This window comes from Cyprinodon tularosa, unplaced genomic scaffold (genome assembly GCF_016077235.1).
Source record: "Cyprinodon tularosa strain WSP-4 unplaced genomic scaffold, ASM1607723v1 ctg66, whole genome shotgun sequence".
In the NCBI taxonomy this organism is placed as follows: Eukaryota; Metazoa; Chordata; class Actinopteri; order Cyprinodontiformes; family Cyprinodontidae; genus Cyprinodon; species Cyprinodon tularosa.
In genome coordinates, this window is record NW_024039407.1 from 6,356,531 (window position 1) to 6,375,372 (window position 18,842).

Genomic DNA, 18,842 nt, shown 5'->3' on the forward strand with positions numbered 1-18,842 from the left:
TTATACAGATACAGAATTTTATCTTAAATTTTATTATTTATAAATAAGCGCTTTAAAAAAAAAAAGTGATAGAGGGGTCTGAAAAGTTGCTAAATAAAGCGACAAAAGCGCATAGGGCAAAGCTGGCAACAGTACTCTTGGCACCGTTTGTTTTCAGATGCTTTGCTGCTTTGCTGCACTTGCCCAGAAAATGGACTGATCCAATGTGGTGGACACTAAGGGGTTGTTGGGGGGGGACTTACTATTACAAGCATTCTAATGGCATATTAGAGACAGGATTTGCATCAAAAACATAATTAATGTGCACAAATGAGTAATACCTGAATTAACCATACATGTAAAAGGAGGTTTATGGGGCCCCCACGAACTTGGGGCCCTAGGCAGCTGCCTAGTTTTGCCTAATGGTAAATCCGCCCCTGATTGCAGGAATATTTTCCTCTAAACTTGACTAAAATGTCTTCATTTTATCTAGAGTCGTTGACCTCTGCAGCCCCTTCAAAGTTTCCATGAATTCCTGTCTGCTTCTCTCCTCCCTCTTCCTGATTGGCTGGATGGGCGTGTCAATCAAACAGTTTATGGTTTATAGTTTAAAAGACGGCTTTTTACTTTCTGCAGCCTGATCAATGACCTGCAAACTAATATGCTTTATTTATGTCTGAAACTGATCCTACTTGAACTGTAGTAATTATAATATAACTTTATTTTCAAAATGCTTTCAAACAAAGCGCTTAAGAGCATGTGACAGAAAATAATCAAATAAAAAAACCCCAAAAAGGAAAATAAGTCTGCCGAATGTGAAGAGGGAGATTGATCTATAAAGGTAAGGGAAGGAATAAACACTGCCTATAGATTTACTCCTATCTTTAAATTGAGTTCCCACTGAATTTGTTTTTAAAGATTGACGTTAACCCTACATAGAGGGCAGCTAAGGAGCGCTGGGAGGTGAAGTCAGGCGAAGGAAAGGTTTTCTAGGGAGGTGAAAGGTGTGTTTTTGCCAATAACAGCTACGCTGGATCTGCAAAGGTCTCCTGCTATGTGAATTGCTGTCGCTCAGCAGATGAAAAAGCAGGTGAAAAGCACCTGGAATTGAATATTTTTTCACTGGTTTCCAGTTTTATGCAAACGCAACATTAGGAACTTTAAGAAAAATGGTGCACTGAGATCAAATGCACAGGGCGCAGTGGCGTAGCTAGACTTTTCTGTAAGAGTGGCAAGGGTAAGAAGCCACCAGGTCATTTAGGGCCTTTTAGGTGAGTAGCATTAGCAGATAGATTTCAAAATCAGCTTCAAAGTAACTCAGCCACCAGTGAAGAATGTAGTAACTGTGACAAAAAGTTCATATTTTCCTATTGTGATCATGATACAAGCAGCTGTGTTTTTGAACCATCTGCAGGACTCTAAAACTGAAAGGGTCAATGTGCAAAGAAGCAAATGCATGGGTAACAAAGTCTGCATTTATGAAAGATAAACACTCCCTTTTTCCATTTCATCTTTTTACTTAAACAGGGACCGTACACAATAGGCATTAACCTCAGAACGGAGAGCTGCATTACAATAGGTTATAACACATTTATTAATTTCCCTCTCTAGTTCCCGAGCAGGCTCATGTTAGAAAAAAAACATGTCGCACATTTCTCACAAGAGCATAATATTGTAACATATACATCCATTCACAATGACACTATCTTGGACATTCATTTTCAATTAAGGGAACATTTCTGACTTGAAAGAAGTGATTTTCCAACATCATTTGAAAAAGTGTGAACATTTAAACAGGTGGTGAGTTATGTTGGTCCCATATTCTACTCTGTAACGGCAACACATGGCAATGCTGAGTTTCTTAAAGCTGTCTTTAGGTACACTTCACATGCCCTGAGCAGCTGGCTGAGCAACACTTATTAGAATATGCTTTGCAAATAAATGACAATGATGAAATAAGTGAAATTTCTTGTCATGACATACACTAGTCAAAAAAAATGAAAGGAACACTTTGTAATCAGAGTATAGCATCAAGTTAATAAACTTCTAGGATATTGATTTGGTCAGGTAAGTAGCAGAGGGCGTTGTTAATCAGTTTCAGCTGCTTTGGTGTTAATGAAATTAGCAACAGGTGCACTAGAGGGACAACAACGAGACAACCATCAAAACAGGAATGGTTTTACAGGTGGAGGCCACTGACATTTTTCCCCCCTCCTCATCTTTTCTGACTCTTTTTCACCAGTTTTCCATTTGGCTAGGGTCACTGTCACTACTGTTAGCATGAGGTGCTACCTGGACCCTACAGAGGTTGCACAGGCGGTCCAACTCCTCCAGGATGGCTCATCAATACGTGCCATTGCCATAAAGGTTTGCTGTGTCTCCCAGCACAACCTCAAGAGCATGGAGGAGATTCCAGGAGACAAGCAGTTACTCCAGGAGAGCTGGACAGGGCCGTAGAAGGTCTACAACCCATTAGCAGGACAGGTATCTGCTCCTCTGAGCAAGGAGAAGCAGGAGGAGCACTGCCAGAGCCCTACAAAATGAGGTCACTGGTGTGAATGTCTCTGACCAAACAATCAGAAACAGACTTCACGAGGATGGCCTGAGGGCCTGCCCAATGAAGGCCAAGCGGCTGCAAATAAATGGAAAATAGCAAGAGGCCGAGCACACACCCCTGGGGGACCTGGTCTCATTTGACCCGTCCATGTGAAGTGATTGCCTTACACCAACTTCAAGGCCTGGTCATGCCCCTTCCAAATAATAATAAACTCACAGTTTGGATAACGTTTGATCTCATGTCATGCTTTACTGCATACTGACCATGTTTGAAGCTGTTGGCCTTAGGAGTAGTTTGTGAAATTTCCGTATGAATAGAAAGGAAAAATGGCAAAAAGTCCTATGTCTCTTTCTTATGTTTATATTTGATCACTGCTGCACTTTAAGATATGTCCTGAGAACTGTACAATACGAAATTTATTTTCTATACACCCTATGTGTACAAAATGACAATAAAGGTTGTCTAAGTCTAAAAAAAAAACTTTTGACCCAAAATGAACGACTTCCTGTGGTTTTTAGGATATACCTCCAGGAGACTTTTTTATGATTTAGGGAGATCTATTTCTGCACCAAATGTGAAATCTCCATGGTTTCCCACGTCTTACTATAGAACAGATCTACCACGGCCATATTAAATTCCTTTAAAATACATACATTTTTGTCTGGAGAACATTTTCTGTAAAAATTGGTTGTTATTGTTATGGGACTTCTTGCCCCACAGCACTGTTTTTTTCCATCTGTTTTGTTTTTCTTGGCCTCACACAGATTATTTTTCTAAAGCTTACACTTTTGGATCTTCCAGAAGGTTATGATCTCAGCCATAGCAGGTATTATTGCAGGTACAAAGTTTCAAAACTAGTAAATAAATCCTCAAGGTTATGTAGTTATTTAATATTGAATATTTGACAGATCATTACCGAAATTAATGCTGACATTATTTAGAAAGATAAAAAAGGAAACACCATAACACCATAACAATATAACGAGTTTGTTATGCAAGTCAAGACATGTTAGCTGAAAGTTCTCCAACTTCTGTCTGTAGGTGTGGCTGGACCAGTAGAGAAGCTCTCATCTGAAAAAAACCTGTAACCTGAGCTGAAAGAGGGCGGTACTAAAAAAGAGTGGTAGAAATCAGTGCAGTTTTCCTCTTGTCAGGTTACTGAGGAAGATCTGTTGCAGGACAATGAAAACAAAGCCAAACTCTGCACCATTGGAGAAAAAGGAACCTTGATCTGTTGCACTGATATTCGTTTGCGATGCCTGGTTTAGGATCAAAGAAGAAAGACTATGTGTCCAAACCAGACAGACCTATGGGTGACTTGCCCCAGGTAAGATAATAATGCAATTTTCACTTACAAGATCTACCAAACCATTTACAGATTAGTTTCATACTGTTAATACAGTATGTCTAGCTTTGCAGAAGGCAGTCAGCCCCCTGGCTTAAATGTACGTCACATCAACGCAGCAAGTCTTGGTGAAATTTAAGGAGTCCTTTTAGACATTTCTTACTTCCTCAATTCAACCTGACTTCCCCAAGACAAGTACTTTCCCTCAACGGGACCGTTTGCCTACTGAGAAATGTGTCACATGAGGACATTTTTTGAGAAAGGTTCCTGGTAACCATGAGTTTTGTTTTGTTATCTGGTCATGTCATATTGATCCTTCCACAGAATAAATGACTAAAGAAAAATATTGACATGAAAGATGTAAAAGTGCGATACAAGGTCAGTGACTGACTGCAAGTGTTGGATGTTTGCAACCTTGTGTTACAAGATATTTATGGAAAAACAAAGGAGAAATAGTAGTGATGGCGGTGGCCTCATGGTTAGGGCATAGAGCTGGGAATCAAAACCCACACCCCCAGACTGTCACACTGGCTCCCTGACCCTTAACCCCCGCTAGCTCCCCAAGGGGATGGGTTAAATGCAGAGTGAATTTCGTTGTGCTGTATTTCTGAGTGTGTAATGACAATAAAACACTAGAAAAAGAATAAATAAATGTGGAAATCACAATAATTACTCCATATCTTTGCTACTTTGTGTTTTTAATCCCATATTTATTTCTCTGTGTATTCATTTCAGCTGAGCAACGAAATGCAGCTCAGCATCATGAACAGAGTAAAAAATGGGGAGATATCCATCGACGACGCTCTGAACCAGGCAAGAAAGGAAAGGGAGCAGCTTCTCCATGTGAGTAACCGGGCTAATCACTAACAGATAGAGAGTGTCTGTGGTTATAGAGCCATAAACATGAATTAAAAATACTTTTTTTTTTTTTATTCTGCCATATAAATAAAGCAATTCAAAGGCAACAGCAGCTGTGACCAGTGTTGGCCATGTTACTTTGAAAAAGTAATTAGTTATAGTTACTAGTTACTTCTCCCAAAAAGTAACTGAGTTAGTAACTGAGTTACTCTACAATAAAAGTAACTAGTTACTAGTAAAAGTAACTATTGCGTTACTTTTGCGAGTGTATGAAATTAATAACTGGGGATGTCTAAATCTGAAATCCTGTGTTTGGGTTGTTATAGATACTGCAACATGTAGCTATATCTATTCCATCCATCCATCCATCCATCCATCCATCCATCCATCCATCCATCCATCCATCCATCCATCCATCCATCCATCCATCCATCCATCCATCCATCCATCCATCCATCCATCCATCCATCCATCCATCCATCCATATTTCTCTCTTTCTCCATATAGGCTAATGATCGTTCATGCTCTCCATAGTTCCCCTGTGGCGCGAGCACAGGGCGGCTGTTACGCGCCTTTAGCGAGCATGCGCGTTTCCTGTCGCTTGCGCGGTGAATCGTGCCGCTGCACTGTGCGGAGATGCAGGGGAAACCGTATCTGATGGGGAAACGCAGCTCGACGTAACACAAGTATTTCCATCTGGAAAGCGCTGTTTTGCCGCTGGAGTCCTCCTCAATCTCCATCCTCCCCTCTCTCATGACGCGCGCACGAGTCATCTCCCCCCCACCGCTTCTCCCCCCAACAGTACGGCGAGCGTTACGGGACAAAATCTCTTCCACGACGTCCGCATCACATACATTCTCAAGTGATGAGGTTTGTTTACATAGATAATTTTACAGATAGTATTTCATTAGTCTGTGTAGGGTATAGATTTCATGTAGACTTAAGATAATAAATATACCCGTTATTTTTTCTACATCGTTATGACGTTTTGGCGATCTCGCAATCGCTAGTTAGTTGGCTCTGCGCTGCCGTAGTGCAAAGATGTCTGCCTCCATGGCTGAGAGACCCGCTCCTATGTAATTATAAATAACGAATTCTAAGGCAACGCAAATATTAAGGTTAAGAGGCTGAGCTCGTAGATGATGATAAATAACATAGTTGTGTGTAATATATTACATTTCTGACTGTATATCCCTGTAATTATTACACACTGTAGCTTTAAAACCTTATTTTTTAAATGAATTTTTTTTTTCAAAGTTTCATTTTCTGATTGCATAACTTTTTTTTTTTCATTTTAATATACAAAATATGTTTTTTCAAATGTCCATTTACAAAAGATGATCTTGCTTGCAAAAAAATAATGGAACAAAATTCACTCCATACAGTTCCAGTTTATATTCACAAAGAACATCTAAAACAGGAAGGCAGTTTAACAAAGTTATGTTGAGGATTACACGGGTCTTTGTGACTGTGGATAAAAGGGATTGGATGGTTTAACTTGTCGTATGGGTTAATTTGCAGGCAGCATTGTACTGAGACTGTGATCAGATTAAGATGGAGTTCTAACAACAACAAAAGGGATATAATACATATAAAATATTTGAAGCATTTATTAAAAATGAAATAATATAAATTCTAGTTAGGCTTGCCTTTGAAAAGCACCTGTTATAGTGTCTGCAATATAAGCCTGAATTACACTTACCATAGTTTGTTTTCAGGCAAAGGTTTTAAAATGAAGCAACTTCACATGCAAACAAAGTTCTGGCTACATTATTTCAGCAGAAAAAAGCACCAGAACCTGTTTTTGTTCATTTTATCCTCCTGCTAAATTTGTTTTTAACATTGTCTTCTCAAGTATGCAGCTCATCCTGCTGGATCAGTTTGAAACTTTTGGTTTGGATCGTTTCTCCTTTAGCCAGATCTGCTGTTGCGGTGAACAATGAAGAGTCTATGTTGATCATAGCTGTTAGGGTGACTTCCTCTATTCTCTATCATTTCTGTTTCAGGAACAGCCTCAGAACAATACAAACCAGCAATACAACTTCAGTGTTCATAAACATGGCCGCTACAGGTGGCAGAAGCGGGTTCTACAGGTGAGTTTGAAAACCACAGAGGCTTTCCAAGTTTAAGCTGACGCACTTTGCAAAAGTAGCCTTGCCTCTTAAACCTTTTCACATTTTGTCATTTTACAACCATAAACAGCACAATATAGAAAAGCACAATCCCAATAGTTTTCTATCTAAGCAAAACCAGTTGATTGCATTTTCTTATTGACTTGAAGGCAATCCCTCACACTAGGCATGCTCGTAGCGACAGTGGAGAGGAAAATCTCCCTTTTAACAGGAATAAACCATCTGATAAATTAATAAAAATAAAATAAAACATTTTGGTGTCATCTGATCTAAAATGGCAGAACGGCTTGAAATATTAGGATGTTTTCTTTTTTCTCCTACTGGTTCCCACAGTATGTAGGAACAATGTATGTATCGTATGCTTATAAGGATTATGTCTTACTTGTTTTGTTATTCAAACTTCTGTTCATCTAGATTGATTTCAAGACAAAGATGTTGTGCAGTATAGAGAAAGGCATCATCAAACGCCAGCTGCCTTTCATGATTGTCAAGAGCTGTGATGATGGAGTTGGTTCTAGGTTCTCCATTTCTTTTAAAGGACACCATGACTATGAGCTGGAGGCTACATCACTAGAGGACAAACATAAGGTAAACTGTTAGCTTAATCAGATACTTTTAATTAGAGCTGATTAGAAGTCAGTGCATTAAGAGTTTGTATCCTAAAGGTGTCTTCTTCCGGTGCAGATGATGCAGCTTGTGAATCAGATCATTCATGGAAACATATACAGCGGCTCTGAAGATGAGAGTTCAGAATCACAGCAGGAGCCTCAAGCATCGCAGAGCCTGAAAACAGGTGTATTGTTATTGCACAGAGGAGGACTGGCATCTTTTAAATGGGTGAAGTACGGCTGCATCTCGTTTTAACTTTCAATGAAACTTTCTATGAAAGAGCAAATGACAGTTTATTTAGATTTTGATTCAACTTCCTGAAATGGTGATGACTTTTTCCCCTTTGTGAAAAGATACTGTAAATAAACCTTAGCTGATTTTTCTTTTATTTGTTCTATTACGTCTTATATGGAGGGACATTTTTTCCTTTATTTTTCATTTATTGGAAATTAGAAAAAAAATGCAATCAAGGAAGGAAATTTAAAAAAAGTTCTTCATTAATTTTTCTTCAAAAATTTCTAAATGATTTTCATTTAACTTCTTATTTTATTTTATTAAATGTACAGATTTTTTTATTTATTCTGTTTATTACTTTTTTTTCAGATTGAGTTATAAAAATTCCTTCTTTTTAAACTTTTACAAAGTTTACAAATCACATTTACATACACATGCATATATACATACATATATATATATATATTAGGGGTGGAACGATTCACAAAATCCACGGTTCGGTTCGATTCACGGTTTCTGGTCACGGTTTTCGGTTCGATTCCATACATGTTGATTGTTACACCGAAATTCCATAAAAAATTATGAAATTAATGAAAAAATCCCCCCAAAAATAATGGATTGTAATTATTTTAAATGATCCGCGGCCACCCTGGATCATTTCCGCATGTTTTGCTGCTTTGAATTTAATCATCTGGCGCATGCTCTCTAACCTGACAACAGCCAGATGCATGTCTCGCTCCGCCACATGCATCTGGCTGTTGTCAGGTTACATGCTCTCTAACATCTCCAAGGAACTCAGAGGGGAGCGGACGAAGCCACAGTGGGGGCTGTAGGCTTTGCTTTGAGCAGCCGGTCTGGAGCGCAGCGGGGGTTGCTGACGGAGTATGTGGGATTTCGGGGTTAGCATGACATGTTGCTGTTAGCATAAACAAAACGTGTTGCACAATGCTTGCACACTGTTGCACTTTTATCCACAACTTTCTTTCCGCCGTCATCGTAGGTCACTCTAAATGCAAAGTGGTCCCATACAGCAGACCTATAAAGTGCTGCTGGCGCGTCTTCCAAATCCTGTTCTTTCCCACTCGCCAGTCCGACACAATTCTCCACAACAAATGATTTTTTTCCCTGCTACACCCGGCTAAGCTGCTTCGTAGAGGTGGGCGGATCGATCCCAGGATCGATACTATCGATACCAACGCTGGTATTTATATTGAACAATATTCGTTTAACAAGATCGATACTTTTTATCCTCTCTCGCGCGCGCTGACTGCTGCGGAGTCACCAGTTTCCCCATATGTGTAACAGCACTTTGCTCCCCCTCCCCTCTCCTACAGTCACATGGCTCAGCGGCGCCAGCCAATCAGCGCGCAGGCTTAGCTTGGCCTGCCCACTCAGCACTACGTCACACAGACAACCGCGCTGCCGGTTGCTGGGTGAGTGCTCACTCAGACTTGGATGGAGAGAGAGACCAAAGACCCGCCTCCAGCCTCAGACAGACATCTTTGACCCAAGCGTTTCAGTCCTCCAGAGAATATCCAGGTAGATAACAGTGGTCATCGTCTGCAGCACTTCATTATACATCATATATTACTCAGAAAGTGTAGTTAAGACCTTGAAAAAACCCAGTACATTTATCCCATTAAAAATTGTTAGCTAAAATAAGCTAACATTAGATAATCTCTTATTTATTCCACGATTGAGAACTTTATAGAAAAAAAGCAACAGGCAAGTGCAGCTTAAATGTAAAAAGTATCGGTATCGGTATCGATATCGGCGATACTGACCCAGTATTTACTTGGTATCGGATCGATTAAAAAATCCCGGTATCGCCCACCTCTACTGCTTCGCTTCTTCTTCTTCTTGTTTACTACTGGCGGTTGGCTTTGGTCGCAGTACCGCCACCTTCTGCTCTGGAGTGTAATCGCTTCCTCTATGAGAAAAAGGAGCAGCGCAACCGAACGAAACACACGCGAACCGAACCGAGACAGTCGAACCGAACGATTCTGACGGTTTTCATAAATTGTCCCATCCCTAATATATATATATATATATATATATATATATATATATATATATATATATATATATATATATATATATACTGCATTGCACCAGTTAGCCTCAGAGCAGATGCTCTTAGCTTCTCCCTCAGAGAAACAATAGATTACCATGCATACACTTGCCGAGGATCTTTGTTTAGACCAGCGGTCCCCAACCTTTACTGCACCACGGACCGCTATATGTCAGACACTATTTTCATGGACCGGCCGAGTCGGGGGTTCGGGGGGTGGGGGTGCCTGTGTGTGTGTGTGTGTGTGTGTGGGGGGGGGGGGTCACGGGGGATACGACTGGAATAAAATCAAATACAAACAGCATAAAAATAAAACAACAAGCCGGTCCCATCTAGGCATAATCGGAGACAATAACACATGAAGTGTGCTCCCGATTTCCAGTCTGCTCCGTAGCTTTGTTTTGGTCGCTGTAACTGTAGAAAATCCCGCTTCACAAATAAAGGATGTTATAGATAGGATGAGTCTTGAACTGAATTAACCTGATGCACAGACTGATGTAATTGGGAGAGAATACCGCAATTTTTTTTATTTTTCAAAATAAAACATCACTCAGACTATGATCGTCCATAAATTATATATATACACTTTTTCTGTGCGGCCCGGTACCAAACGACCGACCGACCGGTACCGTTCCGCGGCCCGGTGGTTGGGACCGCTGGTTTAGACATTAGGTTTGCACTGGTACCATAGCTACTCTTCCTGATCATATATTAAACAGACATCAGTTCCTCCCCTTTTATTCCTGACCTCTTTGCTCTTTCTTAGTGTCCATGAGGTTTTTTCTTCAGGAATGCTCTGTCTGGGAAATTCACAGAAAAAAAGTATTCATACTTCAGTTGAAGTTAACAGAAAGCCTCTATTTACTAGTTTGTTAATTCTGCATTGCATATAAATATCCTGGAGCAATGAAGCTCTGTTTAGATTTTATTTTTTATTTCCTTTTGCTGTGTTGTGTTGGTCTCTCACCTTAACAACCAATAAAATGCAGAAAAAGGAAATCTGAGAAAATAGTTTTATTGTTGTGATAAGTTTTCAGGGAACCCGATGTTTTCATTTTGCTCCTTAAAGCTACAGTGTGTAATAATTACAGGGATATACTGTCAGAAATGTAATATATTATACATAACTATGTTATTTATCATCATCTACGAGCTCAGCCTCTTAACCTTAATATTTGCGTTGCCTTAGAAGTGATTGCTGCTCTATATGTTTGCCATGAAAATTACAACACATTAAAACATCCAAAAGACGTACAATTGGTTCTTGAAAATGTCTGATCCTCTAGGTTCCAAGGATAAGAGCCATGAGGGGCAGAGCAACAACATATCTAGGTCATAAAGCATCACTCAGAAGGGAGTCCGTTATGTTCGGTAGAGCCTTAAATTACAGATAAACTCTGTATCTAAAGTTCACTTAAAGTCAGTTTATCTATATGGCACCAATATAAAAGGCATGCAATTTCATGGCAGTTTACAGAGAGAATTTAATCAGATCATACAGTCAGATTTGTGTAATGTTTCCCAAAGAAAACCAGCTGGATCCTGTCAAGGCAAATGTCTATGCAGGTAGGGTAAACTAGCTACCAGTTAAACATATGAACTCTGAGTCAGTTTACATCTCAAAAGCTATGAAATAGGGCACATATACAGTAGATAATCACAGTAAAAGCTGTGAAAATTTACCTACGTCAACTGGACTAAACACTTAAAAACTGACCAAACTCCATCATCTGTGATGGGAATTCTTGATGGCAGCAGCCAGCTGGGCTGGATGCCCCCTTCAGAATGGTGTCACAGCTTACCAGGCCAGATAAAGCTACTATAAAACGAAAAAGTAAAGAGAATTTAAGGTTAGAGGCTTAACTAAATATTGTAGAATTGTATAACAGAAGAAGACTGAAACAGAGTGAGGAAAAGTTGTCCCCATGTCCTCCAGCAGCCTAAGCCTATATCAACATAAGATTAAGATAAGACATAACACATTAATTTCAGCTACTTTTTTAAAGAAGCATTAAAGCCTCTTCCTTTAAATGGTTCTGGAAAAAAAAATACGACCATGTTTTTACCAACGTTAACAAAGGGTGAAATTTGTTCAGGATCCAAAGGGTATAAAGTAAACAAAGTAAAAGTGATAAATTAGCTTGGGAGATACCACATAGTTATTTTTAAATAATCTATTATATACAGGTACATGAATCAAATCTCACAGCTTTAGTATGAAACAATAGAGTGGATTTTAATGGTGGCTGTTTTCCCAGTGCATAGCAGTTCGTTTAAGATAATAAACTGGCGGTATTGTTTTGTTGAAACTTACAGTTAATCATTTCACCGCATATTTCCCCTTGTTGTGTTTCAGATACACAGCTCAGCTGCACCCAGGGGAGCTAACACTGCTTCCAGTCAGGCAGCAAAGCAACATAGATGGTGACGTGACATCCTCGGTTCCTCTTTCCATTGTAATTCATTTATCAGACGGTCACACCAGCGTACAGAAACCGTATAGCCCTGACACCTTTGTTCTCAACACCCACAAAAATGAGTACCAGTGAGTAACAACATGAGCGCCTTTTAATTCTACCCTGACATTTCAGTGTCACAGATTGAGATATTTTTTTTTTTGCATGTCCTGTTCTGTGTGATTTAGAGTGTTATAAACAGGGTGTAATTAGTGTTACTTATAAGAGTTTCAGCTAAACAGAGAAGATGGGTGAAATTTTATTGATATGTTTCAGGTTTAGAGTCCCTGCCTCGGAGGAAGCAGGTTCTTCTAGCACTGTGCGTGAGCGGGATGCCTGGGTCAAAGCCATCCATAAACTGTGTTCACATTGGAAGAGGAAGTCCAGGTCTGAAAACATGTTTGTGGAGTCCAAGACATTACAGCAAATCAGCATACCGGAAGATGTGGATGACGACGACTCAGATCTAGAGACGAGTGACCATGAAAATTCAGATCCCGCATCCAAAGGGAAAGACATCTCGTTATCAGGGGAAGCAGGTCACAGTTCTCCCTCGGCTGAAACAAAGCCGGTCCCCAAACCTCGCATTGGAAAGAGTGCTGTTCAAGTTACTGCTGGGTCAGATCATTTGAGTCCCATTCCGTCTCCAACCTCTCCCTGTGCCTCTGTCCCAAACTTACCCTCCTCTCCTCCACCCTCACCCTGCCATGTAGGGGTCACTTCCTTATCGTCCGGCCCGGAGTCTCAAAAACCACCCTTCCCTGTTGTGAAAAAACCTCCACCCTCAGTAATACCGGCTCCACCACCTCTGCCTGTCAGAATAAGGAAAACCTTTAAAAAATCCCGGACAAAGGCTTTCCACTGGGACCTCATCGGCTCTGAAAAGGTAACAGTCATTTTTTTACTTTACCAGATACTGAGGTACCCCTAAAATAAATCGAGTTTCATTTTAATTCAATTCATTTTATTTAAATAGCACCTACTCACAACACATGTCATCTTAGGACACTTTACAGAGACAGATCATCCTGTCAGACTGATTAAACGTTTCTATCCAAGGAAAGCAAGATGATTGCGTCTAGTCATTGACTTTACAACATACACTCTTTCTTGATGAGCAATGTAGCAACAGGAGATATTAGATTGCATTACTGACATTGTTGGCATTGTTATTGACTCAACAACAATCCCTCACATCGAACTGCATGCAGTGATAGTGGAGAGGAAAACATGAAGAAACCTCCAGTAGAATGAGACTAAGGGCCGGATTTATCAAGATCCAATTTTGCGTGCAGTAATTTGCGCTCACAAACTGGAATTTTGCACGAGGGGCTGAACCATGGTTTGCGGGTGATTTAACAAGAGCGATTGCGTAACTGGTGGCAGGTGCAAAACTGTTGGAGACGCCCTATTTAAATGATGGTTTTGTGCGTTTTGTGGTTTGCGGCAAAGTAGTTTGTAGTTTGTGCAAGGTAGTTCATTAAGAAATTTTAATCTTACAGTGACCCCCCCACCCCCTCCAAAAAAAAAAAAAATATATATATATAAACTTTGGCAACCTTTATTCCCTAAGGTGGTATGTGGCTGAATTTCTACTTCACTGCAGTAAAAAAAAACAAAAAAAAAACAGGTGTTTTGTATTGGCCTGTAGAAATATGCACATACCAAATGGCTCACAAGAAGTGACTGTGGATGAGATTACTGTACGTACGCATCCCCGCAGCATTGGCATGTTGCTCCACAGGCGCAAGTGGGAGGTCGGGGTTCTGCGGTAGGGCGTCAGGGCGACATGGCATTTAGAATGTCGGACAGCACTTCTGAAAAGCGAGATTGGGAGATCCCAGATGCAAAAAAGTGCAACGTTGCAAGGAGTTTTGTGATATCTGGTATTGCGTGGGTCCTCCTTGTGGCTGGCTCCAAATCCATTCGGAGTTCCCCCAACAGCTCCAAAATGGCAATGCTGGATAAACGATATGTTTTGATGATCGCTTCCTCGTTCATTCCAAAAATATTCACACGGAGTGAAAAAATGCGTTCTCTGCGTCTCCTTGCTTCATTTCCATGTCTCCTTCTTGCGACAATAACCGCTGCCATGTGTGCGCAATTACGCATACAGACCATTTGCACCTTCTTTTGAAACGTGTTAAATATAGAGTCAGATACCGTTAGCAAAATTGCTTTCAGGTTTAATAAATCACTTTGCGAGTGCTAAATTAATATATTTACATGTTCTCCTCCCACAAGACGCACTTTTGCGTGTAAATGCCCCATGTTGCATATTCATTGCAGAAAAAGTACTAAATGGATAAGAGGCGCTATTTAGCACGTTTTGAAGACCAAATCCTTTTAGCACGCTGTTGATAGATCAGTTTGTACATTTTTTAAGCGTGCGCAGTGAAATAGCTCACGTTTTTATACACGCAAACCTTTGATAGATCCGGCCCTAAGTGTGAGAAATCTTATGCTGAGGCCAACAGAGGGTTCAAGGAGAGAGAAGCAGACACACAAAATGAACATAGGAACATTATCTATACAAATTTTCTAATTTATTAAAATGAAGAATAAACTAGCACCATAGGCTCTTAAGAAGAAAAGCCATGAGCCAGTTTTAATGTAAAAATGGATTAAAGAGAGAACATACAGCTAGTCACATTATAAGCTGAGCCCATAGCCCTGTCTAGGACAGATACAGGACTAAACACAACAAAAAGGCCTAACTTGCTCTAAAACGGAGTCACCACCAAACAGGACCAGATTAGATGAAGCTAATATGACAAGGAAATGCAGAGAGGACATAAAGTTTAGTCAATTAATGCAGACTTGGAGAACAGAGATAGAATGAAGCAGAATGATGAAAAGTGGTCCCTACGTCCTCCAGCAGTCTAAGCCTATAGCAGCATAACTATAGAGATAGCTGAGGATAACCTGAGCCCCTCCAACTATAAGCTTAATAAAAAAGGAAAGTTTTAAGCCTAGCCTTAAAGGCATACTATGCAACATTTTTTAATAAATTAATGTGTTCCATAACGTTTTGGATGATTAAATGAGTCATTTCAGGTGGAACAAAGGTTTTCTCGGCCGCCCTGGTGGTCTGTAGAGAAAAATACCGTATTTGCAATTGCAGGAGCCCTCGGCCGCACCCACAGGCTCAGAAGTCTCATGCATCGCGAGATTCGGTCTTGCTTTACGGCGAGAACTGCTACACGCCCCCAGTGAAAGGCATGCTTGTTGCTAGCGCACTGGCGATATTTGTGCAATTATCATGGTTAGTTAACATGCTAAATTTTCAAACTGGAAAATTGGAACAAAATAGTCACTCACCGCAGTAGACATGGCGATTTGTTGCGTTCGCCTGTCTGCTAAGCGCAAAACAGCCGCGCCTGGCTTGACGGAGAAACCAGGAGAACAGCTGAGCATATTTACGACAGTGCACTTTTACTTTCGCCCTCTGGGGGGAGCATCGCTGGAAAATCAACACCGGTTGCATAGTATACCTTTAAAAGTAGACAGGGTGTCTGACTCACGGACTAAAACTGGTAATTGGTTCCACAGGAGAGGAGCCTGATAACTAAACAATATGCCTCCCAATCTTCCAGTAGAATAGGAACCACCAGTAAACCTGCATTGAGAGTGAATAGCGTTGTTAGGAACATAAGGACAAATCTGATCTGTGATATAAGATGGAGCTTGAATATTTAGGGCTTGATATGAATTTTAATTCTGGATATAATGGGGAAACAATTTAAGGAAAACTAAAATGGGATAATGGTGATCTGTCCTTTGAAATGTCATCATTTGTAAGAAAAAAACAGTTCAGATTAACATAGATTTTCCTCACTTCTCTCCTACTTTTCTTAGTAATAAAGTCTACACCATTCTCCCTGAGCTAGTAAAATGCAATTAGTTACACAAACTCTTGTAAGGTTATAATAGATTTCTACTTCTTGCAATGGTTTTATGGGACTTCATCCTCCATTCATTCATCCTCTTCCACTTACCGGGGGGTCAGGTCGCAGGGGTAGCAGCTTCAGTAGGGAGGCCAAGACGTCCCCCTTCCCAGCCAGCTCTGGAGGCACCCAGTGTGTACTGTGTCTCCCTCATGATGTCCTCTCAATAGGACATCCAGCCATGAGGCATCCTAACCAGATGACACCTCCATGGGGCTGTGCTTTTTAATTTTACTTGAGCACATTTATTTTGAAGAAATAAATAGTACAATTATTTGACTACAAATTCTAGCTGGTGCACCATATTTTTTTCACTGAAAGAAGGACAAGAATGTCATCCACATAAAGCTACATCCACATAAAACTACACAGACCTGTTTATAGACCCAATTCCTCACATTTGTCGTGTCCAGATACTTCACTAAAATGAAAGAAAGGTTCATTTATTCTATTGGATTATTCTTTTACTTCATTGAAATCAATTTATCTTACACTGATTCCAAGTAAAAACCGTGCAAAAGGAATGTATCCTGGTTAACAAACAATGCAGTCAAATTGGGTAAAAAGGTTTGTAGTAGCAGTTTTATTGTCTTGTATCAGAAATCAGAATCAGAATATATCCTACAACGTGGCCCTATACTTACTTAGCAACAAAACAGTACATCTTGAAGTTCAAGTATGAGTCTTAGCAATAATAAAGTCTCTAATGCTGGCTGGCTTGCCAAACAAGGAAGCAGTTGTACTGCATTATGTAGTCCTGTTTCTGACCTTATGCCCACTTAGCAACACAGAGCAAGCAGGTTGGAAGTCATGCACCAATCTTGGCAATAACAACATGTTTACGAACTAGAAGTCACAAGTCTTTGCAAAACAGGGTCTTTAAGGCCCACGCGCATGCAATCGGGTCACAGGACAAGAACTTCCAGAAGGTTTTTCAGAGCGTCCAGTCGTGCGCGTGCATCCACACAGTGCGTTGTGGAGCCTATGAAAGGCCGCCCTCAATGGATTGAAGGTGGGGAAAAAACTACAGATGTGAGGACATAGCGCTGAATGTATGAAGTGTTTAAGACAGCTGTATGAATTCGGTTTTGTAAATAAATATTTCCCCCCTCCGGAGACAATGGAGTGAATCGTCAGCCTTCTTTCTGTCATAAGAGAATTCTACCAATGAGCTTCCACAATTGGTGCATTTTGGCCGGATTGAATTGAATCAGGACCTCCCGGGTGAAAACAAGGAAAACTAAGGAAAAGGAGAGGTGAGTTAAATTTACCCTCCTACTTATTAATTAGTATAGGCAGAAAGCTCTAACTGGCCACTGAATTAATTTAAGCGATTCACCTTTCTGTCACCGGATGTGCTGCAGCATAAATTGGCATCTTGAGATAAATGTAGCTGTCCAGACCTGGCTCAGATTATGGAATCATTAACAGTAATCTGCTGAAGCGAGATTGCACCATAACTTTAGAATTTGGTGGAAACTAGCGGTCACGGATTATAAGTGATGTATCATTATGAATGATGCAACTATTAATGAATAGCTAACCCTAGTGACGAATTAAGTTTCGTAGAATATGTCTCTGAGTTGCAGGTCGACTGAGCCTGAAGGGCTATTGTTGTTGAAAAATAGGCCTGAGTCCAGAGGGACTGTATTGAGATCTCGTATGTTGCTGTTGTTTATCTCCGGAGAAAGAAGCAACAGAGAGCAGTTTGGCTCTGTCATAAGAGAATTCTACCAATGAGCTTCCACAGGTTTCCATCAAAGGAAATCTAGCAGATTGCATCAAGCCCCTTATTTGTATGTTGCTTAGAGCAGCGGTTACCAACCTTTCTACAGTTGAGGGCTAATTCAGGGGCACTGAGTCACAGGAAGGGCTACCAATACTGACCTATGAATGGCAAGGGTCAACGTTCACCTAAACTTCATACATTATAAACATATCTTTATGGTTTCTTTAAATTTATAATTTTCTTTTAGACATTTTCATTTTGAAATCTCTCTAAATGCTTAAATGCCATATATGATTAAATGATGAAATGTTCTATAACCCAATTAAAAAAAGAAGAGCAACAGAATACAGTTGTCATGGTTTTGGTTATGTTATGCTTTACTTTGCTCCTTGTTTACTAGTTTTTATTGGTTTAATTCCTATTTTGTTGTAATTTCTAGATTTGTTAGTTCTCATGTTGTCCTCTGTTGCCCTCTTGTGTGTGTGTGTTCCTTTCCCCTTGGCTTCCTCGTTGTCTCCTCTCACACCTGCTCCTTGTCAGCTCGTTAGCCCTCCCTTTGTCTCTCTCTGCTATTTATGCCCTCCCTCTGCTCTCACTCTTTGTTGGTTCCTTGTTGTTGCTGGTCCTGTCTTGTTGCTGTATTGTCTACTCTGCTCGTCTCTCCCCGGCTCCTCAGACTCATTTTTTCCCCTGATGTCTCTATGGTTTTCGTTTGTTTAATATTTTAAGTTGGACTTTTAGATTTCTGCCTCTGCTACCTTTGGTCTGCCATTAAACCTCTCAGAACTCATCTCTGCTTCACTCGTCTCTGCATCTGGGTCCTCGAGCAACCTCACCATCCATTGTTGACAACAGTGAAATAACAAACGTAGCTCACTGTTGAGTTGTTCTATTTTCAGAAGACTCTAATGCCCCGTCTACACGA

At 40.3% G+C, this 18,842-nt stretch overlaps 1 protein-coding gene across 1 annotated transcript in view; it reads left to right on the top strand.

Moving 5' to 3' along the window:
- Positions 1-3,666: 3,666 nt before the first annotated feature.
- The window catches only part of LOC119799359 (formin-like protein 14), a 39,461-nt gene continuing 24,285 nt past the window's right edge, over positions 3,667-18,842 (top strand). The window contains exons 1-7 of the mRNA XM_038309200.1: positions 3,667-3,863; positions 4,617-4,724; positions 6,746-6,832; positions 7,286-7,459; positions 7,556-7,713; positions 12,142-12,330; positions 12,518-13,127. Coding sequence (XP_038165128.1) covers positions 3,792-3,863; positions 4,617-4,724; positions 6,746-6,832; positions 7,286-7,459; positions 7,556-7,713; positions 12,142-12,330; positions 12,518-13,127 — 1,398 coding nt within the window. The 5' untranslated portion in view covers positions 3,667-3,791. The remainder of the gene's footprint in view (positions 3,864-4,616; positions 4,725-6,745; positions 6,833-7,285; positions 7,460-7,555; positions 7,714-12,141; positions 12,331-12,517; positions 13,128-18,842) is intronic.